This window comes from Peromyscus californicus, unplaced genomic scaffold (assembly GCF_007827085.1).
Source record: "Peromyscus californicus insignis strain IS unplaced genomic scaffold, ASM782708v3 Scaffold_21__1_contigs__length_65335640, whole genome shotgun sequence".
Lineage (NCBI taxonomy): Eukaryota > Metazoa > Chordata > Mammalia > Rodentia > Cricetidae > Peromyscus > Peromyscus californicus.
In genome coordinates, this window is record NW_026294514.1 from 32364928 (window position 1) to 32392228 (window position 27301).

At 44.0% G+C, this 27301-nt stretch overlaps 1 protein-coding gene across 5 annotated transcripts in view; it reads right to left on the reverse strand.

Annotated features, from left to right (window-relative positions):
- Ap1s3 (adaptor related protein complex 1 subunit sigma 3) overlaps window positions 1-26268 on the reverse strand; it is a 65956-nt gene extending 39688 nt beyond the window's left edge. For 4 of the 5 annotated variants that reach the window (XR_008220899.1, XR_008220897.1, XM_052749990.1 and 1 more), the window contains exon 1: window positions 26123-26267. Coding sequence is in view for 2 of the 5 variants with exons in the window: in XM_052749990.1 (XP_052605950.1) it covers window positions 26123-26125 (3 nt within the window). In the remaining 3 variants the exon portion in view is untranslated. Of the gene's footprint in view, window positions 1-26122 lie in introns of all 5 variants that reach the window. The other variant, XR_008220898.1, reaches the window with a different exon arrangement.
- Between the last annotated feature and the right edge of the window lie 1033 nt (window positions 26269-27301).

The following is a 27301-nucleotide window of genomic DNA, read 5'->3' on the forward strand; positions in this document are numbered from 1 at the left end:
GAGGTCGGCCAGTTCAAGGCCAGTCTAGAGTACAGCAGAAGCCATGATTTTTCACCATAGACCTAAAAGATGAGGCTATTTAGTCAAAGATAGATGGAAGGTTAAGTAAGCATGATCAGAGTTCCAGGACAGCCATTGCTACTACATAATGAGACACTGTATCAAAAAAAAAAAAAGAAAAAAACTAACAACAACAAAAACAAACAAACAATAACAAGAAGGACAAAAAAAAGACACATCATTCTAGAATATAGTCCAGGAATATTCTCTGAATAACCAAACTTTTTTTGCCTATGAAACTGAAATAAATCTACATCTCTAGCTATATAAGCAATTATATAAAGGAGCCAAGGTAAGACGACATCACTGTTACAATAGTCTACTTACCAGTGATTAAATTAGCACGTTTCCATCAATATAAATTTACATATTGGTTGATAGCACCAGTGAGAAAGAATTCATAAGTAAACCACGGCAGAAACTGCATACATGCATGCGTGTGGATGCACCTGCCCACGGAGACCTGAAGTTGGCACTGAGGACCACTGTGGTCACTCTGCCACCGCATATTCACTGAGGCAGCGCCTTCCAGTCAAACCCAAAGCTCACATGATATGACTTATCTCCCTAGTCATTTTGTGTTGGGGCTCTGTTGTCTTCACCTTCTAAATCTCAAAGTACAGATGGGTCTCCATGTATAAGCCTACCCCACATTTACAAGGGCTCTAGGGACCCAGATTTTCTTTGTCTTGCTTGAATGGCAAGCATCTTAACTACTGAGCCTTTTTTCAGTACCTTTTTTTTTTCTTCTTTTTTTGATGTTGAGACAAGTTTTCTCTGTGTAACAGCTCTGGCTGTCCCAGAACTCACTCTGTAGACCAGGCTGGTCCCGAACTCACAGATATCCACCTGCCTCTGCCTCGGCCTCCCAAGTGCTGGGATTAAAGTCACCACCACTACCTGACTTCAGTACTTCTGAAAATGAATATTTTTACCCTTATGTTCATAGTGTTCAATGCTGCGCTGCTAATGGTAATACAGAAACATTTAGTTTCCAACTTTATTCTTCTGGATAAATAATCTGTCAGTAAATCTACGTTTATCCAGCATCATTCTAAATGACGCTAACCAATATATGCTAATGCTTCATTGCGGTTCAGAATAAAACCTAACATCTTGTATTTTTTAAACGAATTTTGAAAATAGCTGGCATTCCTCAAAGGTCTCCAACTGCTTGGTTTCAAATGATAAATTTTAAGTTTGTGGGAGCAGGGGTTGGGCTTTGCTTTTATTTAACTGTGTAGTATATATAGTTTATTTATCTTCCACAGAATTTTGCAAATTATCGTGACGCTGAGGTTGAATTTGAACACTTGGTGTCTGCCGTACTCTGAGCACAGGAGAAGCCTCCATTCCTAATGCCAGTTGGCCTAGCAAAGCATCAAAAGCCATTCAAAAGAGTTGGCATGCTTACCAAGCAGAGATTTTACCAAATTACAGAGAAATAAAGAAAGCCAGCCAGAAAGAACATCCAAACTGTAAAGTCTAGAAAAATGAAAATTGGAGCCTGGCATGACGGCTCACACTTATAATCCCAGCATTTGGGAGCCTAAGGGAAGAAGATTGTCACAAAGCCAGGGCTGCACAGTGAAGTCCAGACTAGCCCTTTCTAGAGTATCAAACCCTGTCCAGAGAAGGGATAGCATTTTTATTCAGTGTCATGGCCACCAGCAGGGTATTCCAGTGGATAATTCCACCCCATACACAGCACTTATTGGACACACCGGAAGAGAGAGGGAGGTGGGGGGTGCATGAAATTAGAAGGAGGAAGGCCTGCTTGGGTGAGAAATGGAGAGTGGATACATTGTAGACATGTGTGAGATCCTCAAAGAATAAAATAATATTAAAGAAAAAATTAACTCCATGACTCTGTGGGGCAGGGACAGAATTTAAAAGATTAGATTTGGATACATAGTAAGTTTCGGGCCAGCCTGGGCTACATACTGAGGCCCACCTCCAAACAAAAACAAAATCAAAACAGACTGGTAGGAAACATTAAAGAAGACACACAGCCCTCCAGCAGGCACTTCTGCCAACATGAAAAGAAACCAGACAGGTTCCAGCTGAGAAGGGGTCACTGCCTCCAAAAGCTCTGAGCCCCAGCACCTCCTGGGATGCAACAGTCAATGCAAAGTGCATGCTCTGGGTAAGTACTAGTCACACCCCACGTTCCTCTTCTTTTTCGTCTAAACAGCACGTTACTTTATATCATTTTAGCTGTATAAAACTAGATTCTGCCCTGTACTACTTTTTGCTTGGAGGCTTGTTCTCTGAGACAGGGTCTCATAGAGCACAGGCTGACCTAGAATATGCTATGTAGAGGATGACCTTGAACTCCTGATCCTCCTGCCTCCACCTCCTGAGTGGTGGATTATGAATGTGCACCCCCACACCCAGCTTCTGGTTCTCCTGAGTGGTGGATTACATGTGTGCGTTCCCACACCAGTTTCCTGGTTTCTCTGCCTGTACCTTTTGAGTGCTGGGATTACAAATGTATCAAAATGCCCCTCCCTTTTAAGGCTTAATAATGTGCCCTCAAAGCCATGTGCATACCACATTTTACTTGTTCATTCGACCGCCAATGAGCAGCTGAGTTGTCCTTTAGCTACTGTAAGTAATGCTGCTATGAATATGGGCTTTTAATTGCCTCTGCCAGACCCTTCTCTGAATTCTTTGGGGGCATGTACTGAGAAATGAAATACTACACCGCAGGTTATTCTATATTTAATTTCTGAGGACCTTCTCTACTGTTTCCCATAAGTGGCTTTACCATTTTACATGTCTGCCCATAGTGCACACAGGTTCCAAGTCCTTCGTATCATCATTTGTTAGCAGTGTATTTAAAAAGCTATAGAAACGTATAAAGAGGAAAATAAAAACCACCTGAAATATGCCTGGGGAGAACTATTGGAAATGTTACTTAGAATATTTTTTAAATGTTATAAACACAATCAATATCTTATATTCCTGGAGCCCCACAAAGGAATCTTACCATCTTAATATTCGCACAGGGGCTAGAGAGATGGCTCAGTGGTTAAGAACATTTGCTGCTCTGCCAGAGAACCCAAGTCCTGTTCTCAACACCCACTTGGTGGCTCATGGTCAATGACTCAGGCTCTAGGGCACCCAAAACCATCTTCTGGCCTTTAGGAGCACCCCTACACACATAGCATACATTTATATAGACACATATATATAAATAAAAATAAAAACCTTAGTCATATGTACACATGAATACATACATACATACATACATACATAAGAATTTATACACATTCTAAGTACTGAAAATAAAATGACAGCTTCTCTCAGTGTGGAAACTATAGGGGAATCATGATTTGGGGGTACACACCTGCACTCTTAGCCCTCAGGAGAACCAGAAGCTGGGTGTAGGAGTGCATATTCATTGGAGGCAGGAGGATCAGGAGTTCAAGGTCATCCTCTACATAGCATATTCTAGGTCAGCCTGTGCTCTATGAGACCCTGTCTCAGAGAACAAGCCTCCCAGCAAAAAGTAGTACAGGGCAGAATCTAGTTTTATACAGCTAAAATGATACAAAGTAACGTGCTGTTTAGATGAAAAAGAAGAGGAACGTGGGGTGTGACCAGTGCTTACCCACAGCATGCACTTTGCATTGACTGTTGCGTCCCAGGAGGTGCTGGGGCTCAGAGCTTTTGGAGGCAGTGACCCCTTCTCAGCTGGAACCTGTCTGGTTTCTTTTCAAGTTGGCAGAAGTGCCTGCTGGAGGGCTGTGTGGCTTCTTTAATGTTTCCTACCAGTCTGTTTTGATTTTGTTTTTGTTTTGAGGTGGGCCTCAGTATGTAGCCCAGGCTGGCCTGAAACTCTGACCTGAAAAAGTCAGTATTTCTCCCTTTCATACACCACAAACACGGTCTGTCTCTTCACTTAGATGCAAAGATGTGTGGTCCTATTATCGCCATTCATGTCGGATATCAAACAATCACACTCAAGTCCTCTGGCTTCATTCACCTCGTCCTGGGCAACTATCATCCTTTCTCGATTTGGCTACTCTAGGCATTTCATATAGGTAGAATTATGTGCTGCTGGTCCTTTGTGACTGGTTTATTTCAGTCAGTGCAATCTCCAGGTCCATCCATGCTAAAACATTGATCAGGATTCCCTTCTTTTGGAGGTTTAATACTGCTCCCTCATAGCTATGTACATTCCACATTTTGCTTATCCATCCAGTAGTCAATGGACGACTGAGTTTCTTCTACCTTTCGGTTATTGTACATAACGTCGCTGTGAACATGGGTGTGTAACTGCTTCTACAGGCCCTTCTTTGAATTCCTCAGGGCATGAACCCAGAAATGGAACACTACATCATAGGCAATTTTATACTTTAATTTCAGAGGACCTTCTATACTGTTTTTTATATGAGGCTTCACTATTTTACCTGCCTGCCCATAGTGCACAGGGTTCTAAGCCCTTTATACTCTCATTGAATTTCTTATTTTCTGCTTAGATGTGATGGTCCATCTTAATGCCTGTGGGACACCATCTGAAGGTGGCTTCAACTGAATTTCCCTAATGATTAGTGATGCTGAACATCTTTTATGAGTTTTCCATTCCTTTGTATATAGTTTTCGGAGAAACAGCTACTTAAGACCTTTACTTCTCTTCGGGGGATAGAATTGGGGGAGAGTTTAATACTCCATCTAAATGCAACTATAGATTTGGGGACATTCTTAGTGTCAATTGTTATTTGGGATGTAGACTTGGGCTCTTGAACATAAGATGAGGAAAGTTGGAGTATATCATGGTATAGCTCTAAGCATGACATCCTTTAAGTAGTGACACATTTATTTTCTGCCCATTTTAATTGAGTCAATATAATAATACCATACAGCCTCAGTCAACAATGAGGCATCATGGCATAACTGTTTAGAGTTTATTGAGGATCATTTCTATGAAGGCACACAAGCTGACTAACATCTCTGGAGGAGATCTGAGATAATTCCGTAGTCCCTTCCAACCGCCTCACATGAGGCAATGCTCGCTATACATAACTTCAGAAAGAATGGGGTAACAAGGAGGAGTCTCAGGTCAGCAATCACCAGCCATGTGCTACACATCCCTCAGAAACCAGATAGGACAGGCTAGCATGAATATGGCATGAGCTGACCAAATGCTTCCCCCCTTTATCTGCACATGCGTACGCCTCCTTAAAGCAGGAGGTTTTTACATGTTTCCTTTCACCGGTGCTGAAACAAAAATGAGTTAACCTTAACAGAGCCCCAGACCTTAGCACAACTGACCCCATGACGGAAGTACCATTCAGACCACAAAACTCAGCACGTACACAGTACCACCAGCCAAAATGAAAACAAAGACCTAATCCCTCAAAGTCCATAGTTCTGGGAAAGTCTCTAAGTGATCTAACTTTGCAATTTGGCTTTTGTAGTTCCGCTTCCAGCTAACTGTTCTTGCTAACTGAAGTATGTCGACCCAGAACATGGTTTTTGTGCTAAAAAGCTCACCCTGAGGAAGGCTAAGTGCTACACTGGGATCCCGAACACCCAGTATAGTCACGGGAATAACGACTTTCTTTCTATTGTCCAAGCATTCTTCTCTGGTGGATGCCCTACAACAGTAACTGAAGCTGAGAGAGAGAAAATAACCCAGTCAAGATCATCCAACTACAAACAGTCAAACTGCAGCCAGGCAGAAGGGCAGGAGATTCCCCAATTCTGACCACTTTATCAACTGTAAGTGTTTAGGGGATAGAGCTAAATCTAGTGTGATACAACCCCGCACATCCTCTGTAAACCATTTTCCAAAATACAGACACTAGGAGCACCAACATATGGGGCAGCCCACAAATCCATAGAATAAGAAGTAGGTACATTAGGCAAAAAAAAAAAAAAAAAAAAAAAAAAAAGAGTGAAAAGAAAGAGGCAGTCCTCGTATCCCAAAGGTCCAGAGTTTAGAACCAAGGCATTATCAGGGGTCTCCTAAAGAAGTCCCAATGATGCTGAAACCCAGAGACACTCTGCACACCTGCACATCTCTAAGGTGTGTGCCTAACCACCAGCCCAAGTTCCTGCCATGCACAGTGGTTCTATAAGTTTCCATAAATCCATTTAAAATGTTTGCAAAACCAAAAGGAAACTACACAGCATTTTGTGCAGGATTCATGTCTCAACTTGCTAAGCATAAGGCTGTAATATGTACAGCCTTACTTGAACACTTCATTTTTGCCACATACTAGAGGCTTCAATGGAAGTGGCCTGGCCTCTCCAAGTCAGAGAGGTCTTGACCTTATCTGACCTTGAGGAGTGTAACACGAATGGTACAGAGGTTTTTTTTTTTATTATAAGACCACTTAGCGATTGCTGTTACAGAGGAGTGAGGTCACTTAGCAGCATGAGAAAAACTGCTAGGAAGAGGCTCCAGTGATGAGGCACAGCAGCCATCACTGGGTGTGTGCCCTGAGCTTTGTTTGCCTTGTCAATCATAGGTGGTGGCTGTTCTCCACTTTTCATTCTGCCCTGCCCTGTCCAGTTCACAGGGCCCCTAATTTAATAGGGAAGCAAAACGTAAAGGTTGGTATGGTGATATTTTATTTGTACTGAAATGTGATTTTATTTGTATGTTAATAAATAAAGTTGCCTGGGGGTCAGAGCTAATAGCAAGCCATAGCAGAAGCCGGGCGGTGGTGGCGCACGCCTTTAATCCCAGCACTTGGGAGGCAGAGCTAGGCAGATCTCTGTGTGTTCAAGGATACAGCCAACATGGAGACACACGCCTTTTATCTCAATACCAACCATAGAAGACCTGGAGGTCTGGACAGACAGGCAGTGACGAGGAGGTCATGTGGTTGGGTTTACAACCAATGAGAAGGCAGAATAGAAAGTCTATAAAAGGACAGACAGACAGGAAGTAGGTCTCTTGCTGAGAGGAAGGACAGCAGCAGCAGTAGGGTAAGAAAGGGTTTTTAGCTCTTAGCTATTGCTCTGACCTCTTGGGCTTTTAACTCTGCAATTGGCTCTGTGTTTCTTATTTAATAAGATGGTTACATCTACAGGTTGGCCTTCTTACTCCTTGCACATCACTGAGCTTGGAAAGCAACCGTACCTGAAAGTACGGTTAGAATGTAAACCATCTCGTGGGGCTCCGTGTATAAGTTTAGACTTTCACTGTTCATGGGAACACACACTATTTACCAAACACTCTCCTCTCCCAAAGCTAATAACTCTTAGTTGTCTTTAATCAAGAAGAGGCTTTTATATCAAATTAAAAGATTATCACAAGGGGTAGGGAGATGGCTCAATAGACGAGAGTGCTTGGTGCGCAAGCAGGAGGACTTGAGTTCAAATCCCCAGCATCCACATAAAAAGCCAGGGTTGATCTATAATTGAAGGACTCGGGCAGGGGCATAGACAGGAGGGTTGCTGGGGCTTGCTGCCTGCCAGCCTTGTTACAGGCTCTGTGAGAGACCCTGTTGCTAAGGAATCAGATGGAGAGTGATAAAGCAGGATGCCTGATGCTGCCCTGACAAACACAAACACACACACACACACACACATCCATCCTGGGGCTGTATAGGAGAGTTCAGACTGACAGTAAAGGTAAAAACCTAATCATTTTTTAAATAAACACTAACAATTCTTTTATTATTATTATTATTATTATTATTATTATTATTATTATTTGCTATAATGCTAAGGACACAGCCATTAGTTCTTGCTTGGTGTGTTTTAGTCCAGACTCTGACAGACTGGGAACACATCCACTTTGAGACAAAGAGCCTGGAGGTGCTAATTCCAGAAGCCATCAGTGGTTGACTTTGGAAACAGTCCAAGAAAAGCAGAAGAACTGAGTTAATTCCAGGCAGAATGAAGTAGTGGTTCTCTAAAGTGTGACCCAATTCCCAAGCTAACAGTTCGTCTTTAACTTTATGAACTGTCTATAGATTCCTGAGGACTGTGCACTATCCTATAATGAATGCATGCACAGATCTGTAAAACTAACCCAACATGTGAACCCTATAAGAAACTTGAAGTTGGTAGGTCCTGATTGTCTATAAAATCTACTTTCAACTCAACAGGCAATAACTCAAGTCTATGAACCACTCTTCTCCACACGCTACTCTGCATTCCATGCAGCACAATGCTATCAGAATGAAACTTATCACCTTTGGGTCCACTGGTTTAATGAAGAATGCAAGGAATGGAATGTAACACACTTGGTGACAAGCCTCTATGACAGAGAGTGGTTGGGTGCTCCATCTAACCCTGTGCACTTGAAAACCAACAAAAACTACTTTGCACATTTCTCAAAAATAAACCAACAGCCTGGAGATTCTTTTTTGTATAAAACCAGGTTCCAGTCCATGAACATAAAACATTGCCTTGAGAAGAGTCATTGGTTAGCCTCAGCCATTACAATCACCACAACCAATACTGCAAGGAACAGTCAGCGGGTATGCACAGGTGGCTGTAGGTACAGTCCCATGTCATGACTGAGATGAAGGCTTGGAAGTGGCAGATTCCAATACCACATACCTAACTGTGACCTAGGGGCTTTCCACCGTCCTAGTACTCATACTTGCCAGCAATCTAGTGTCGTCTTCACATCTGTGTAGTGTGAAAGGGGCTGCTGATCACCGACACGAGCCTTGGAGTGATGGTCAGTCATATAGATATAAAACCCCAGATCCAGCACACCACAGACTATTCACAAAAGACTATAGACAATCTCACATAATTTCACAATTGAATTTTTAAAAAGCTGAGAGGTAGTGAAATTAACCTTCTATACAAGACATGTTCCAATCAACGGGACCATGGTGTGATCGCATGTGTCTTAGGGTTTTATTTCTGTGAAGAGAAACCATGACCACAGCAACTTTTATACAAGAAAGCATTTAACTGGGGGCTTGCTTTCAGTTTCAGGGGCTTAGTCCATTATGATGGCAGCCTGTCATGGCAGGAAGAATAGTGGCAGGGAGCATGGCAGCATGCAGGCATGGTGCTGGAGAAGTAGCTCAGAGCTACATCCTAATCAGTAAGTAGGCCAAGAGAGTGAGAGAGACACTGGTCCTGGGCATGGGCTTTTGCAACCTAAAAGCCCACCCCAGTGACACACTTCCTCCAACAAGACCACACCTGCTACAACAAGGCCATGCCTCCTAATCCTTATAATCCTTTCAAATAGTTCCACTCCCTGGTAAACAAGCATTCAAATACATGAGCCTATGGGGGGGGGCATTAATACTCAAACCACCACATGTGTCCTCACTGACCGTGAGATTTAGCTGATGTTGACATGTTCACCTAGAATGGAGATAGATGCAACCAATGAGTTAGAAACCACCTCCCATTATTGCTGCTCTGACTCTACTTTCTCCCCAAAACGTTCTGATCTTTCCCACAGAGACTCAAACATGTGGAACAACTGATGGGAACATCATGTTCCATATGACAGTTTATATCCACCAAGAAGTGACCCATCATAGAGCCGGTATAATGCTGGGTCCTTTCTGATATGTTATATTAGTAGATCCACATGTCTAGGCTAATTATTGAGGGCAAAAATGGACTGTCATTTAAGAGGCTTTCTTTTTTTTGCAGGGGAAGGGCTAGTTATTGAGCTGCTGTGGGATGGTCTGTATGTCAAATGTGTTGATTTGTCAAATGTCAGATGATTGGTCAATAAATAAAACACTGATTGGCCAGTGGCCAGGCAGGAAGTATAGGCGGGACTAACAGAGAGGAGAATGGAGAGAACAGGAAGGCAGAAGGAGACACTGCCAGCCGCCGCCATGACAAGCAGCATGTGAAGATGCTGGTAAGCCACGAGCCACGTGGCAAGGTGTAGATTTATAGAAATGGGTTAATTTAAGATATAAGAACAGTTAGCAAGAAGCCTGCCACAGCCAAACAGTTTAAATAATATAAGCATCTGTGTGTTTATTTTATAAGTGGGCTGTCGGACTGCCGGGGCTCGGCGGGACCCAGAGAGAAATTCTCCAGCTACATTGAGCCAAGATTGAACTTTTAGGTAAAATATGCCCAACAATTAAGACCACTCTGGAAGAAATGGGGTGTTTGTAGACTTCCTGAAAATACATGTAAAATTTTGGATAATTATAATTATTGCTGTAGAAAAGTGACCTTGATAGTAGGGTTTCTTTTCTTTTTTTTTTTTTTTTCATTGAGTTAAAGTTTTACTATATAACCAAGGCTGGCTTAGAATTAGTGATCCTCCTGCCTCAGCTTCCTGAATACTGGTATGACTGGGGTACACCACCTCATCTACTGTGGATTTTCAAAGTTTTATCTTACAAAACCTTGAGAACTAATGGTTCCTTGAAGATGACATTAACTAATGGTCATTTGCACAAACTTTCATCATGGAGAAGTATTTTCATACTATTTTAATTTCATTAAAACCATCCCAGGACCAATTATTTGACAGTGCAGCAGGTCTCACCCAGATTCCATAGTTTGACTCTTTCCAGGGTCTTGTTTTGGCCTTATCATGCACAGTATGTGTTTTAATCAGACCTGTTAAAGCCTCGGATTTCATGAAGTGTTTTCTGGGAGAAAGCCACAGATGTTGTCAAGACCCTTTTACTGGAAATGATCATTCCTTCCACCATCCCATAGAAAGTATTTTCTCACTTCTCTCCCTTGCCAAACACTCTAAATAACCACTTTCAAATTCAGCAATCTAACCTAATTTTAGCAATGCATACTTGCAGAATAAACCATAAAATCATTGGCACCCAAGAAATTAATTTTAGCAGTTGGCAGTAAAGCTGGCATTTAATTATCAATCATGCAAGAGTGCTAAAAAATACATCAGTTTTTCACAGTTAACAGAAAAGAATTTTGAGTTCTCCCTCCCCTGGTTGGGTCTCTTTTGCTCAAAAGTCCTCAATTTTTTTTGGTCTATATCCAGGACTCCAGAACAGAGCATAACTCTTAAGTTATTAAGTGGGTTATAGAAGCACTCATATTACACATTTGCTACAAGTACAATGGTTACTGCAGAGTTGGTCTATTCTGGTCTCTCAATTCTTACTAATAATATACAAGTATTTGCACGAGTTATAAAAATAACTCAGAAGTTGGAAAAATGGTTGACTGGGTAACTTTCTACCAAGCCTGAGGACATAAATACACCCACACAGAGTAAATTAATTAATTAACTAAGCTCAGAAAAAATGAAATTTAAACCTTGGGGGACTTTTAAGCCTCAATGTAACTTTGGCTAGATTTAGTATGGTCTCTAAAAGACCAAAGTTTTGACCCCGGAACTAACTTATGGCAGAAGAGATTGCAACTGTTAAGTTTTACATGTGTGATGTTTGCTAATCTAATTGTGCCGTAATTTTCTTTCTTTCGTGATTTAAAACGCACTTGTGATATCGATTTACAAATACATCGGCTACCCATTATTTCAAGGTTTAAAAAGGTTTTTATCCCAGACCTAAGTGACATCTTGGCAATTGATATGCCATAAATGTCTTTTCCAAATATTTATACAAGGCACCAGAATTGAAGTTTTCATATTGAGCCCATGATGCTTCAAAACATCTCACAGCCGGGCGGTGGTGGCGCACGCCTTTAATCCCAGCACTCGGGAGGCAGAGCCAGGCGGATCTCTGTGAGTTCGAGGCCAGCCTGGTCTCCAAAGCGAGTTCCAGGAAAGGCGCAAAGCTACACAGAGAAACCCTGTCTCGAAAAACCAAAAAAAAAAAAAAAAATCTCACTTTATTTTATTATTATGCTTAATAGATTTAATGGTTTGGAATTCAATAGGCCTGGACTGACATAAAGGCACGTAGTAAGTTATTTATTGCCTGAATTTTCTTTCCGAGTGGCTGTAGGCAAAGATAAATTCCAGTTTGTCTGAGTTACAGGTGTGGTTGTCCAATGTACCTAGTAAAACAGAAGGCAAACACCACACCTTTGGAGCCTCCCATCAGTAATAGCTCTGCATCCATATAGAATCCCCTATATAAGTTCTACCATTAAAAACAGTGGAACTGTAGGTGCGGACCATCAGGATTATCACATTGCTTATATCCCATACCTACAAAATGAGGACTCTGAGATTTAAAAATACATAGTAGCCAGATCTTCTGAAATTTTACTCTTAGTCAACATCCAAATAGCTGTACTTTTTCTTTTTCCTTTTTTTGTTTGTTTGTTTATTTGGTTGGTTGGTTTTTTTTGGGGGGGGGTTGTTTTTTGTTTGTTGGTTTGTTTGTTTGTTTGTTTGAGACAGGGTTTCTCTGTAGCTTTGGACCAGGCTGGCCTCGAACTCACAGAGATCCGCTTGTCTCTGCCTCCAAGTGCTGGGATTAAAGGTGTTAACCGCCACTGCTAGGTTCTGGCTGCACTTTTTCTTAGGCTCTAAACTTCTAGGGATTTGGGTGTGTTGCTTTGTTTTCGGGGAAAGAAAGCAGTGTTTACCAAACACAACTCTGTGTATAGCCATACCAACTTCCTTGCAGGCCCCAAGACATATCTTGCTAGAATCCAGTTTACTGCCCAGCTCAGCTGTCCCCCTTTATGTCTGAAATGCATTCCTCACCAGTCCAAACCTGTAACAACTGTTAGACCTTGACCACTGTTAGAATTCTGCCTTCACTCCAGCTACACGACTGCACATGCCCAGTTCAGGAGTTAAGCAAAAGGTCTTGCACCTTACATCATCAGTGTGCGCTGGCGATTACTTGGGCATGGTCATGAAATCAGCACATGTGTGGTATAGCTCCGTACTGGGAGCCCTTAAAAAGCCAGGTGCAGACCCCATCCTCTCTCTGCTTTCTCTCTCCCCCTTTCTTTCTCTCTTCCCTCTGCATGTGCTCTTTCCCAGGCCTGGTCCTTCCCCACCCCTCTTCCTTCTAATAAAGCTCTAAATACTAATACTGGGCTCTGTCATGACCGTGACCTTTTTGCCAGTAACCAGCACCACCACCAGCGCCGTTTATCTTTCAACCACACCTTTATTTTATATTATTTAAAGATACCCACAGTTTAGGATGGTACCCAAGCTGCTCCATTCATGGATGCTTTTCCTCCACATAGGAAAAGAAGGCTCCATTTTTTTTTATTGATAGCAGTTTTGCAATGTAAGAGACATAACTTGGGCTTCACACACACTATATACATGTACTAGGTATATGTGTATGTGTGTTTGCTTATGTGATGGTGAGTATGCATGCTATAGCATGTATGTAAAGGTCAGACAACAACCTTGGGAATTGGTCCTCACTTTCTTTGTGTGAAGTAAGGTTTTCTTGTGGTTATCCTGCTGGCCATGACACACTAGCTGGCTTATCAGATTCTTTGTCTCCACCTCCACCTGCCCTTTAAGAGCTGGGATTCAGGATGCTCATGGCACATGTCCGACTTCTTTTTTTTTTGGGGGGGGGGGGTTTCAAGACAGGGTTTCTCTGTATAGCTTTGCGCCTTTCCTGAACTCACTCTGTAGCCCAGGCTGGCCTCGAACTCACAAAGATCCGCCTGGCTCTGCCTCCCAAGTGCTGGGATTAAAGGCGTGAGCCACCACCGCCTGGCAATGTCCAACTTCTTATATGGGTTCTTCTGGATTTACATTTCCTTAATAAGCATTCCTCTTCCTTATATTCTATTCACTTTATGTCCCTACTCACAGAGCAGACACTCTCAAACAAGCAATCTTTTCTGAAAAGGTGAAGGTAGGATCATCTCTCCCTGCAAGGGTCAGCCCAAAGCCTGAATTTCCCATGTCCTCCCTGAATGTTGGTAATGATTAAACATGACCTTCATACTTCGAAGGTTAGTTTCCCACCTCTGTATTAGTCTAACCTAGCAACACACGTGAGTCATTTCTCCCGAACACCATGATGAGCTTCTGGTAATCTAGAGACAATCTTAAACTTGTGGGCTCATCCTAGCAACAATAGCAGTTGAGAACAGAAGATGGACAGTGGAAAATTCCCTGACATGTGATAAACACAGTTATTCTCCACTTATCATGTCTCTTGAATAAAGTGAACAACTCTGAGTATATCAACATCTTTCATTTTTTTTTCTTATGCCCTGATTAGATTTTTCTCTGGAGCTCGGTGAAAAGCCGAGCTTTTGTATTCTGTCCTGCTTCAAACATTCAAGAAAAGAGAAAGAAATACAAGTCAGAAGTTCTGGGCAATTTTCAAGCTAACTTAAATTGAAAAAAAAAAACATGAATAATTTGAGACCCTTTTCCTATTTCTTAGCAATGCTTATTTGCTCTTTCCTTTTTTTAAAGATATACTTTTTAATTGTATGTGTGTTGGCAGAGGCAGGGGGGTGGAGGGGAGTATGTGCATGTGAATGTTTTCTTGCAGAGGCTAGAGGTATGAAATTCCCCACAGAACTAGAGCTACAGGTAGTTGTGAGCTATCCAACACGGGTACCTGGAACTGAACTCAGGCTCTCAGCAAGAGCTGAGTCATCTCTCCAGTCCCCAGTTTGATTTTTCTCTTTAATTTCTTATTTAATCATTCTTAATATGAAAATTTTCAACTTTGTTCAGGAGACCATACTTAATAGGCTAAACTCACCACTCTACAGTAATGTCCACTTAAATGTTTATTAAAAGCTTTGATCCCCAGGGCTAGGAAGTGGCTCAGGAGAGCACTCATGCAGCATGGCCAGGGTACAAGGAAAGAAAAAATAATAATTGTATTCCTACTTCAGCCTACATGGCACTCATCAAAAAATGTATGCCTTGACAAAGATTCTTCAGTTGCAAACAAAATACGTAACGAGGTAGGCAGTGGCATATCCATCCTTCCACTCAGAACTCAAGCTGTAACCTCATTAGCGACATCCCAGACCACACCTGTTAACCTTATTTTTTACAAAGGCTTTTCAGTGTGGACAACATTACATGTTTTGTTTTGGTTTTAGAGACAGGGTCTCCCTCCATATTCCACACTGGCCTGGTACTCACTTTTAACCCAGGCTGCCCTGGAATGCATGGCAATCCTCCAGCTTCGGTCTCTCAAATGCTTGGATTAGAGGTATGAGCCACCATGCCTGGCTGCATTCTTAAAGTACTGAACCCATGAGATCAAATGGGTTTCGAAAGCCAGGGTTTACACACACTGCACTTGGAACTGAGGATGTGACTGCATAGTAAAGAAACTGAGCCAGGACAAGTGACTCAGGCCTGTAATCCCAATAACTCAGGAGGCAGAAGCGATTAGATCAAACATTCAATGCCTGTCTGGGCAACTTAGTGAGATGTGTCTCAAAATACAAAGTAAAATGAGGGCTGGGGACAGAGCTCAGGGGCAAAGCACTTGCCTGCCAGGTACAAAAGCCCTAGATTCAATCCCCAGCATGGGAAGGGAGGCAGAGAGAGAAGGAAAGAGGAAAGGAGGGAACAGAGGGACAGAAGGATGCAAGAGAAAGAAAGAAAGAAAGAAAGAAGAAAGAAAGAAAGAAAGAAAGAAAGGGGAAGGGAAGGGAAGGAAGGAAAGAAGGAAGGAAGTTCTATTTACAGTTTTGAATCACTCTTTTAAACTGTGATATTTTTATAACATCTTTCAACATCACCCTATTTGTGCAGCCTATGATATTTCATTTATTTTATTAATTCAACTAAGTTCCTTATAAGCCATTCTAAAATGTTTCCCTATTTCTCTTCATGATAGCCCTATCTGACACTTTTGGAATGTGTTCGTGGTGCCAGGCACTGTACTAACTGAATTGGATAATCTCACCCAATGCTCAGGTAACCTTGAGCAGAGTGAACAAGGAATGTGAGAGACCTGGGCTCACACACAGGGACAGAGCTGCCTGCCTGTCTCCCTCTCTACCACATGATGTCCATACCTTCCTTTAGAAGTGAGCAGGTAGGAGTGTCATGAAGGGCCAGGAAAGATGCCCAAAGTGTCACTTCCATAGGAAACACACAGGCAAGTATGTACACACAGAAGCAGCTTTTCCGACAGCATGTTTTATCATCAGACAGGATTGTGACACTCTTTAAAAACATAACCATTTCACTCACCTTTCATAGCTTCACCTGTAACATAAAATTTGCTATGTGGATTGTGGAGGGAAAGAGCAAGGGAGAACAGGTGGGGAGGCTAAGGAGCAGACATGAAACCTGAAGAAAGGCAATTCAGTGACAATGTGAATCTGTGACCTCATTCGTGTGTGTGTGTGTGTGTGTGTGTGTGTGTGTGTGTGTATGTGTGCATGCATGTGTTTGCATGTGCGTGTGTGTGTGCACATGTGTGTGCACATGTGTGTACGCGTGTGCATGCACGTGTGTGTGCTTGTATATGGTTGTGAGCCTGTGTGCCATGGAGCATGTGTGAAGATCAGAGGATGCTGAGGTCTCTTTGTTGTTTTCCTGTTGTACATCAGGCTAATTGGCCTTTGAGCTTCTGGGGATTCTCCTGTCTCCACTTCTCACATCTCTTATAAGAGCACTGGGACTACAGACTACATTGGTTATGCACTGGCATTTTTTTTAACTTTCTTTTAATTTATTCTTTGTTTCTTTCACATCATGCATCTCTATCCCATTCATTTCCCCATCCTTTCATATCTGCCCTCTGCCCTTGCAGCCTCTCCTCCAAAATAAAATAAAATAAAATTTAAGAGAAAAGAAAAAGAAAAGAAAAGAAAAGAGAGAGGGGGAATCAATCTCGTCATGGAAGCTGTAGTGTGACACATTGAGTCACGCAATAAACCCTTTTGTCCATATATCTTTACTTGCAAGTGTTCATTACAAATAGTCATTGGTCTGGTTCAAGGCCTCTAGTTTCTGCTACACTATCAATACTGGGCTCTCACTGGGATTCCTCTTGGTTATCTTGCTGTTGCCCTGTATTGTGGAGATCCTGTAGCTTTGGGCCTGCAGGACTGGTCCCTTCACATGCTACAACAGATCACAGATGGAATAGATGTCGGGGTAGGCCAACATATAAGCCTGGTTCTGGGTGTGGGTAGTTGCAGGATTGCTCTCCTGCACTGTCCTGGCTAGTTTACTCCATGCAGGGATGAGTAAAGGGCAGGGCCAGTTCTCCGGCTTTCATGTCCTCAGGGTTGGATCTCCCACACCCACGCCTTCAGGGCCTGTTCTACTGTGTTGCCCAGACGTGTTATAGGGGCCTGCTCTCCCCAGTGCTGCAGCTGATGAAGAGCAGGGACAGCTATCTAGTTCTTATGGCCTCAGAGCCAGCTCTCCCACCTGCCTCAGGCACTGATTGGGGGCAGGGTGAGGCAAAGGCGGGCATCATGACAGATGAGTAATGAGGACAGCTCTCCCATGCTCACCCACACCTCTGCAAACAGGATTGGCTCTACTGTGCTACCCAGGAGAGGTGCAGAGCCTGCTCTCCCGAGTGTTGCAGCTGGTGGAGGACAGGCACAGCTCTCCCACCCTGAACTGGCTTCTTATGTGAGTTCTTCAAATGAAAACATCGGTCTTCAACTCGCATGGCTAACTCCGTTGCCTGCCAAGCCATCTTCCCAGCCCAACGGCTTCTTTTTAACTTCTTCGTGGAATGATTTATTTTTGTTTTGTTTTGCTTTCAAGGTGCAGTCTCCCTGTGTAGCTCAGGTCAGGCTGGCCTCTAGCTGGCAATCCTCCTGCCTCATCCTCCCTAGCGCTGTGTTTATGAGCATACATACTACACTATCTTAATCTTGTAGGTATGTTTGGTGTCTTCTGAACACAGAAGCCAATACCAGGGAGGTGTGACAAACATCTCTGTCATTCCTAAGAGCAGATGAGAAATATCATATGTCTCATTACCAAGTCTCTTCAGAGTCAGTAAGAGGGAATGAGGTATAAGTTTTTTTTTTTCACTCTCCTCCTCCAATCTTTCTCTCTTCTTATATAGAAAGATAGAAGGCAAAAGTCCTGCAAATCTGTCCAGGCCAAGACCAAAACAGATCAACAAATGGATAGAAAGTGTGTGTCCACATACATGTATACGCATGTGTGCATATGCACATATGTATATATACAAGTGTGCATATGTATTTTATGGGGCCTCTTCTGCTTACATCTCAACTCCAGACATGCCCAGACCCAAGAAAGGAAAAAAAAAATTACAGTGTTTTTCTGAAAATATAACATTACTTTCAATTCATTCCTATATAATTTAAAATGTATTACTTGCATATAATAAAAAGGGAAGTGTATAAAAGAATGCATAATTTTAAAAATAAATATTCTAAAATGGATCTGAAAACCATTATATTGAACAAAATAAGCCAAACTCAGAAAGACAGGTACTGCCATGTTGTCTCTCATTCAAAACCTAGATTTAACATTATGTATGTATTTAGGTATAGACGCTTGTAGGTCACAAAACTAAAAGGGGGTCATAGGAGTGGAAGAAGAAATCTTCAAGGAAGGAAGGAACAGAGAGGGTAATAGAATCCACACAGTGAGAAGGCAGTGGGGCCAACTGAAGGAAGAAAGGGAGCCCGCTGCAGAGTCTGGAAGAGAATGAATAAGAACATGGTCTAATGACATACATGTTTGGATATGCTGTGCTGAAACTTACTACCCCATGTGCTAGCCTAAAAAATTATCAAGATGATAAAATATGAGAAAATGTTTAGAGATAGGCTCGAAACACTGAAAAATGAAGGTTTTAGTTTTGTTTTGCTTTTGGTTTTTTACCATCAGACACCTAGAGTCAATTGTCAGAGACAAGCACCTTCTTGTACATCCTTCTAGAACTGCTCAGTTTCGATACAGTTGTATTTGTCTCCTTTTTTATATTTTATTCTGTTTTTAAGCGATGAGGTCTCACTATGTAGCTCTGGCTGGCCTAGAACTCACAGAGGTCCATCTGACTCTGCCTCCTGAGCGCTGAGATGAGAGATCGGAACAATCACACCCTACAGTCTCTTTATTTTATACATGTAAGAGTACCCAAGCCAACAAATGATGTCATTTACAGGCAGCAGAACAAACACAGCAAGGCTGGTAAAACCCTGGCATCCCACACCCAGGGCTCACCAGAGGATGGGACATGCCAGTCCTTCAGCAGAGATTTACCAGTCTGAAACCAAATGCCAGGAAGTGGAATTGGTTTCTGATACCATGTCGCAGTCAGAACTAGCTCAAGAAAAAGTCGAGCTCAAGAAAAAGTCGAGAGGTAGCTAAGCCAGGCAGAGGAATGGCCCCACTCCTTTAGGCCAGCCAAGCCATTGCTATTCCCTTTCAAGTACCACAGCAGGGTCTCCATACACACCACATGCCTCAGAAACATCAGAATGTCCCTTGTATGCAACATCAAGATTGGCTAGAGGACGCTGACATTGCCCGGCACACAATAAGACTACTCTTCTGCATGACTGAGCGGAACTTATACTACCACACCAAGAGTATGAGCTCCGTGAGGCTAGGGTGTTTCTAGTCTTTTCAAGTCAGTGTCTGAAGCCTCGATCCAGATGACTTCTGTGAACACGGGGTCACTGCACAGGGGGCCTTCGTTCAGAAGGACATGGCACATGGGTTAATTCTCTCCCATCACTATCTTCAAATTCTCAAAATGTTTTGAAGAAGAAACCTTGTGTTTTGGGTCTGTGCTGGGTACCATACATTAAGTAGCTAGCCTGCTCTGTCATAGAGCTGATACTCAATGTATTTATCCAACATACCGGTGAGCGGATTAGCAAAAGTTGTTTTAGAATACATCAAGGGGCTGGTGTGATGATGGCTTGGTGGGTAAAGTGTATACAAGCATGAGGACCCGAGTTCAGGTCCCCAGCACCCATGTAAATGCTAAGTACCATAGCATGGGCCTGTAACCCCAATGCTCCCGGGAGCTCCAGTGTGGTGGTATTTTACTTGTACTGAAATGTGATTTTAATTGTATGTTAATAAATAAAGTTGTCTGGGGGTCAGAGCTATTAGAGCCATAGCAAGTGCGTGTCGGCAGTGGCGCATGCCTTTAAGGACCTGGAGGGTGGTACATTCAGGCAGTGACGAGGCAGTCACATGTTTGGGTTTACAACCAATGAGAAGGCAGAACAGGAAGACTTTAAAGACATACACACAGGAAGTAGGTCCTTTTCGGAGAGCTCTCTTGGCTGAAGAGGATCCCTGAATCAGGAAGGGTGAGGCTCTTAGCTCTGACCTCTTGGCTTTCTTCTCTGAATCGGCTCTGTGTTTCTTATTTAATAAGACCGTTGGTTACATCTACACTCCAGTGAGACACTGTCTCAAAATAAAAAGAAAGGTATGCAGGAAGATACCTGGTGTCATTATTTGTCATAGGCAAAATCCGCACCCACCCCGAGCTTATTATTGTATATTTTTTTTGGCTGCCTTAATTCGAAAAAGAAAAGTTGAGTGATAGAGACTTCAGGGTCTGCAAAACCTGAAATATTGCCAGCCAGCCTTTCCAAGAAAGTGTGGTACCCTAGAACACTGCCTTACAACACTGTCTCTCATATATTCCTATCTAAAAAACAATCGGAAAAGCCAATAGCCTCGTGAGACCTGGAGGGCTAGCCTGAAGCAGCTAGCCACAAACAATCTTTGTCTTGGTACTTTATGAGTGGATTTTGTATCTTGAACCTAAATATGTATTGTTAGGTCCCAAAGACACTCAGGATAAATGACTAACTGGGGTGCCTATTAAAATATCAAAGTGGATGCTGGCTGCCAGACTCCCCCAGCATTGCAAGTTACAGAGTCCTGGCTCCTCTCAGCACTTCTGACCCCTCCCTCTCCCCTAAATCTCTCCAGCCTCTGAGCTTCCCTCCCCTTCCCTCAGCTTCGGATTCCTATAAACACAGCTATTTCAGCCATGTGCGCCTTTGGTTCTTCTCTCCACTCTCCTCTCTTGGTCCTTGTTCTCTTGGCTCCTCTCCCTCTCTCGGTCCCCCCTCTTTGCTCCCTCTCTCTTCCTCTCTCGCTCTCCCCACTCTCCCCCAGTCTCTCTCCTTGAATGGCCTGGTTCAGTCTGCTGGCCATATCTAGTGTACTTCTTTCTCTCTCTGCTTTGGACCCTTCCAGATGATCTGGCTGAATCCTCCCTCGCATCTACAACAAAAACCTCCTGACCATACCTAGGAGTAGTTATAGCCTCATTTTCATTCAGGCATGTGTTTTTATATAAATACTTTCTTCCAAATCTAAGCAATGTGCCAAAGATGACTCACAGTTTTCCCTTGGCGTTCACCTCCTATAGTGGTGGTTCTTTACTGTGGGTCGTGACCCTTTAGGAGTTGAATGACCTTTTCATAGGGGTCACATATCAGATAGCCTGCATATCAGATGTTTACATCGCCATTCATAACAGTGGCAAAATTACAGTTATGAAGTAGTAACAAAAATAATTGTATGGTTGAGGGCCACCACAACATGAGAAACTGTATTAAAGGGTCACAGCATTAGGAAGGTTGAGAACCAGTGCTCTACAAGGCTAGCACACAAAGGAGGCACCTCAGTTTATAAATCAGTCTTAGTTCCTCTTTTATACACTCAGTTTGGAAGTCTCCCACGGCCTTTAAGAGTCTACTGAACTTGGACACAAGGCAATCATTTTCACTGCAGAAACTGTGTGTGAGAAGACCCAGCAAAGTCATTAACATATCGACCTCCTTATGCCCTTCTTCTTGCCTGAATGTACTTGAAGCCCATGCCTGAGCACACCAAATGACTAATGAGTGACCATCCTTTTCCCCCAGGCAGTTCTTAGCAACTATTTAGAGAGAGCAATTTGGAGAGCCAGCTCTACCTGTCCAGGAAGCTTCTACACCCAGGGACTTTAGGGACAATGTTTTGCAGGCCAGCTTCCTAAGGCATTCCATTCCCAGCAGGAACCATCGGCAGCATTTCCCACACACTGTTAGAATTCCTACCTGACCAAGCTACTAGAAGGTGTATACATCTCTCCAGATAGTTGGGGAGACCATTAACATGATTCACGGGCACTTCTATCATCTACAAGGTCCATTCTTTTAAGTCACAGGATCTTAAAGCTTTTGCTTAAAGGGAGTTTTCCGGGTAATGGCTAGGATGTTTCACAAACTGGGAACTCCGCGAGAAAGAAGCACCAGGGGAGGATAAGATATATGGAAAGGAAAACTCTATGAGCGAGACAAGATCAACGTGGAAAGCAACCAAGGAGAGCTCTGATCTCTGGAGGAAGTTCTGGTTATGGCGACAAGAAGATAAAACTGAAGAAGTGATTCATGGCGACAAGAAGATAAAACTGAAGAAGTGATTCATGGGGACCTCAAGAAGTATGAGTGTCTAGGGACTCTTAAAGGAATTTCACTCTGTGTGTGTGTGTGTGTGTGTGTGTGTGTGTGTGTGTGTGTGTGTCTGTGTCTGTGTCTGTGTGTCTGTGTGTAGAAGGGAGGTAGTTTTTGCTCATAATGGCATAATTCATAGAGCCCCCAAAGAACAGGCACTGACCACCCAAGTTGGCAAATACACACTGCACCAACTGCTTCTGGCCAGTTCTGCTAGTAAAACCCCACACCAAATCTGCAAGTAGATGGCAATATTCAGCACAAAAGGGCAAAAGAAGTGACAGGAGCTAAGAAGTAGTCCTCATCATCCACAGGGGTCAATACTAGCCTCAGTGGTAGTGTTGGGAGACATATGGGAAGAGCTTGCCATAAGTAAGTACTTGGGACAACTGGATCCCAAAGGTCATCCTCCCCCCCACTCCTCCCAAGCCCCCATCCCACACTAACTGCTGGCCACCAGTCCAGACCAAGCCTCAGGGAGGAAAGTACTCATTACTCTGATGCCATTCCCCTTGAGCTGGAATTTAAAAGTGCCAAAATATCTCCAGGCCTATTTCAATTTATCTAAGTCTCAAACAGTAACATTGCTATACCAAGGAGAGGTAGTGTGGTGGGATCTAGAGATTCGAGATTGCTTCCTCCATCTTCATGCCCTGCCCCAACAGGGACAAGTTTTTAAATAATTGAATTTGGGAGACGGGTCCACTTACGCTGCTTCAAAGGAATATCTATCTGATAGAGAAACGGCTTCACAATTCAGTCAGCAAGTTTTTCTCATATTTAAAATCACAAACACAAGTTGGGCGTTGTGGCGCACACCTAGAATCCCAGAACTCAGAAGGCAGAGGCAAGAGGATCACTGCAAATATGAGGCCAGTCCTGTGGTCAACATACCAAGTTTGAAGCTACTCAAGATTAAATAGTAAAACATTGTCTAAAAAAAGTTGAAAAGAAATTACAAACACAAAAATCCTCTGACTTAGTTAATATCAATCTATCTCACTCCATACTGTACCAAACATTACAAGAATGAGTTTATAACAGAATTATTCACATTTCCAAAGGGACCTCCTTCTGGGTTTCTTCAACAGGGGTTACTCCTCTATGATATCCTTTGGTGGCTTCCAGAGTAAGAGCAACTTTCTAGAAGGATTTCATAATCAAGGCCCACTTGCATTTTTTACTAAATGTGTCCTTAAAGCCTCAACTGTCTCTCTAGCTGTCCCCATGCTATTACAAGGAAAAATAAGGCAACAATAACCAAAAATCCTCTTCATCATCAAGCATTCAATAGTAAATTGCTATGGATAATATCTTAAAAGCAGAGGGGTTGGGGGTGTTCCTAAGCACAATAGGCTTAGCATTGTTTTCCAAAGTAGACATTTCTAACACAAAGGCAAAATTAAGGTACAGTTGATTCAGTTGGCTTGATCAAGATGAAAACCAGCCCCCTGCACACATGACATGAAGCCTAGAGTGGAAAGGACCACTTTTGGAAAGTATCTTCTAAAGGAGGCAGCAAGAGATAGGATCTAGGAATGAGGAAGGAGTCACTGGCTGTCACTGGCTGTCACTGGCTGTCACTGGCTGTCACTGGCTGTCACTGGCTGGCTGAGCCCTAGGGCTGGTGAGCAATAGAACAGTCACATATCTTCTCCTGACAGCAGAGCAGGAGGTGAGATGCTGCTGAGCACATACAAGGGTGGGGGTTTCTCAAAGCACTTGTGTATGCACTTGTTCATGGTCCGGGGGCATCTCCGTGGCAACGAGAACACCAAAGACCTTTTTGTTTCCATGGGTTATACCCATTGATAATTACTGCATTCGAAAACAAAACAGAAAGAAAACAGAAAAAGTAACTTCAGCTATTTACTCATTCAATTAAAAAGAATAAAGAGAGGGGTGAGGGAAGAGGAAAGAAAATTCATGAAAGGAGCAGCATCATATTTGAGTTGGGCAAATTCTCTAAGCTGGCCCAATAAAAGACAGTTGGACTCCCCTGTCAACTACTGCAATTGATTTGTTGTGTTATTAATATTTCAGATCACTTGGACTCAATTTCACCACAGTCTTGAAATAATGCGATTTAGAAGGGCACAACAACATCTTCGCATCCTTATGAAAATGGGTTTGATCTTGCAGACCTCTAAGAAAGCCTTGGGAACCCCTCTGGGTAGCCAGGCCACAAGTGGACGCCTGCCATATCATTTAGGAGCAGCTACTATCCCACCAAACAAATGAGGAAACTCAGACACAGGGAGGTCATACAGTGGCAGGTAAAGGACACAGTGTGACCACCTGCTTTGGAAGTTGCAAGGGTGGCCTGAGTCATGGAGGGGAGGAGCTAGCTTACCAAAAGAGCTGGCGACAGCATTTGCCACTAGCAAGCGTGCAAGGGGTGGGGGATGGGGGCTGTTGGGGAGCTTGGAGGGGCACGGAGATGGGGACTGGAGAGAAGCTGGAGGATCGTCCCAGACTTCTGAAGGTCATTGGACACTGGACAAGAAAAACAAACTCCCACCAGGTGCTGCCTAGAACACGGGGTCCTTCCCTCAGACCCTGCTCCTGCCTACAGAAGTCAGCAGCTTTAGGCTCTATAGAAACTAGGGGGGCCCCCCATTCCACCTCCATTAAGCAAATGAGCTGGCTGCCTGGGCACTCTGTCACCTTGTTCCTTGGGAAACTTGAGCAAGCCAAGAGAGCTGCTCCATTATTTAGAGCTGCCTTTTTGCACCACACTGTCTTTACCAGGCACCCTCAACAAACAAAATGGGCAGGTAGAGAACCCCACTGACATCCCCTGGGCTCCCTGTCCGGGTGTCTAAGCACTGGACTGCTGTCCTCCTCGGTCTCCTTTATATATATATTCACCCCAGTGCTGCTCTCTGAGGTGAGTCAAGAGCGCGCCTGCAGGAGGTCACTTCTCTGAGACTTTGGGAAGTGTGCGCAGTTGGGGAAGTGGGACAAGCTGCTCTCCCAGTAACTGTCCCAGAAGAAAGAAAGCCAGCGCGAAAGGAATCTCAGGTATTGCTTCCACCCAGACAGAACTGAACATCCACTTTTGAGCTTAGCGGGTCTCCCGGCTTTCATCTTCACACACACACACACACACACACACACACACACACACACACACACACACCAGTCAGTTCTACGCCATCAGCCGAAGAATTCATGAAGCGTTGAATGGATAAAGTCGGCTTTCTTGTCAAAACTCGAGCGAAACAAAAACCAAAACCCTAGCATATGAAATAGACCATACTACATGGGACCCCGCCCACCTCTCCAGCCAAAAACAGGGTTTCATTTCTCTTCTTCACCTTTGCTAATCCCTCCAACTGCGGCACCCTTCTAGGATCTGGGAGAGCTCAAATGTCACCTCCTCAAAAAGGACCACCGATTCAAAAGTTTTCTTTCAGCCCGGTTGCTTGAGGCTTCTCCTCACTCCAGGAAGTTATCTTTATTTCACCATTCCATCACAGTCTCCTTCCCTCCGCATCCTCTCTTAAGAGTGTAAGCACCTCGTCCCCTGCGACATCCCCAGTCAGTGCCTGGCTCGCACCCAGCGATCAGCGAAGGAGATTGAAATGAATGAAGCCGCGGTGCCCGGTGTCCGTGGGACTCGCAGGCGGGGGAGACCTGCCCTCTCCGGAGCAGCCGGGCCACCCCGCGCGTGGGACTCGGAGGTACCCGGGGCCAGGCTCGGCGCGCACCCCTCCCTGCCGCACGTCCGGCCCTGGAGCCTCAGGTGTCACCCGGAGCGCGCCCCACCCCGGCTAGCTCCACCAAGATGCTCAGCCATACTCACCATGGTGGCCGCAGCCGCCCGGGGTCGCGACAGCGGCGATCGCCAGGGATGCGGCAGCCCGAGGAGAGCGTGGCAGCAGCCGGGCCGGCTGACAGGTGAGGCACCAGCCTCAGACCATGGCTACTTCCCACAATGCCCTTGAACTGAAAGTTTGCAGACTCCTCCCCGCGCCCGGCCGCTCCTCCCCTCCGCCCCTCCCACATACCTTCCTCCGGCTTCCTCCGCCTGCATCACTCCTTCTCTGCCTCTGCACAGAGCCTCCCGCTCCAGCTCCTCCTTCTTCCCTTTCTCACTCCCTCTCACTCACCTTTCCCTCTCCCTTTGTTTTCCCCGCACGGGCAGGAACCCCGCAGCTCGCCCCGCCCCCTCATCACCGCTAGCCCCGCCCAGGGCGGTCCTTGCACCTGCGCGCGCACCTTCAGCACCCGCCGCACCTGCAGCCCTGGCTTCTTCCCCGGCTTTTGCTTTCCTTGTCCTGCAGCCGAGATGTGAACTTCGTGCATTGGACACACGTTCGTTGGACTGACAGAGATGGTCCCCTTTACACCTGAGAAAAGTGTGGGAAGCTGTTCTGGCCCTACACGTCAGAGAGGGAGCAGTTCAGAGCTAGAAATAGGTGGAAATTTTTCACACTCACACTCACACACACACACACACACACACACACACACACACACACACACACACACACAGAGGAATTTTTTGCTTTTACCAAAGTTGTAATCCAAGAACATACATAGCCCTCTCTACTTAAAGTTCTCAAAGACATTATGGTATTAAAACTCGTTTTTTTTTTCTCCAGTTTTTTTTTTTCCTCTTGATTTTTAAGCCTAGATTATTTGTGTTGTTAATTAAAATATAATTTGTTGTATGTTGGGTGCGGGTGTAAGTTCACACGCGTCCGTGGAAAGAAGTACAGAGGCACCTCAAGCATGAATCTTTAATTAGCCTTTCCCGGCGGTAGCTTAGTAAAGGGTCCTTCCATTGTTCTCCAATTGACACCTTTCAGCAAGTAAATCTTCGTCCCCCACACCTCTCATCTAAGCTTCCCCAAGGGGACAATGCCAAATGCAGGTTCTCCGTTAAGGAATATCACAGGTTTCCAGATTGTTCCTCAACCAAGTCTGCATAGGCTTTGTACCCTTAGAAACTCTCAGACAAGATTCACCTGGAAGGTAA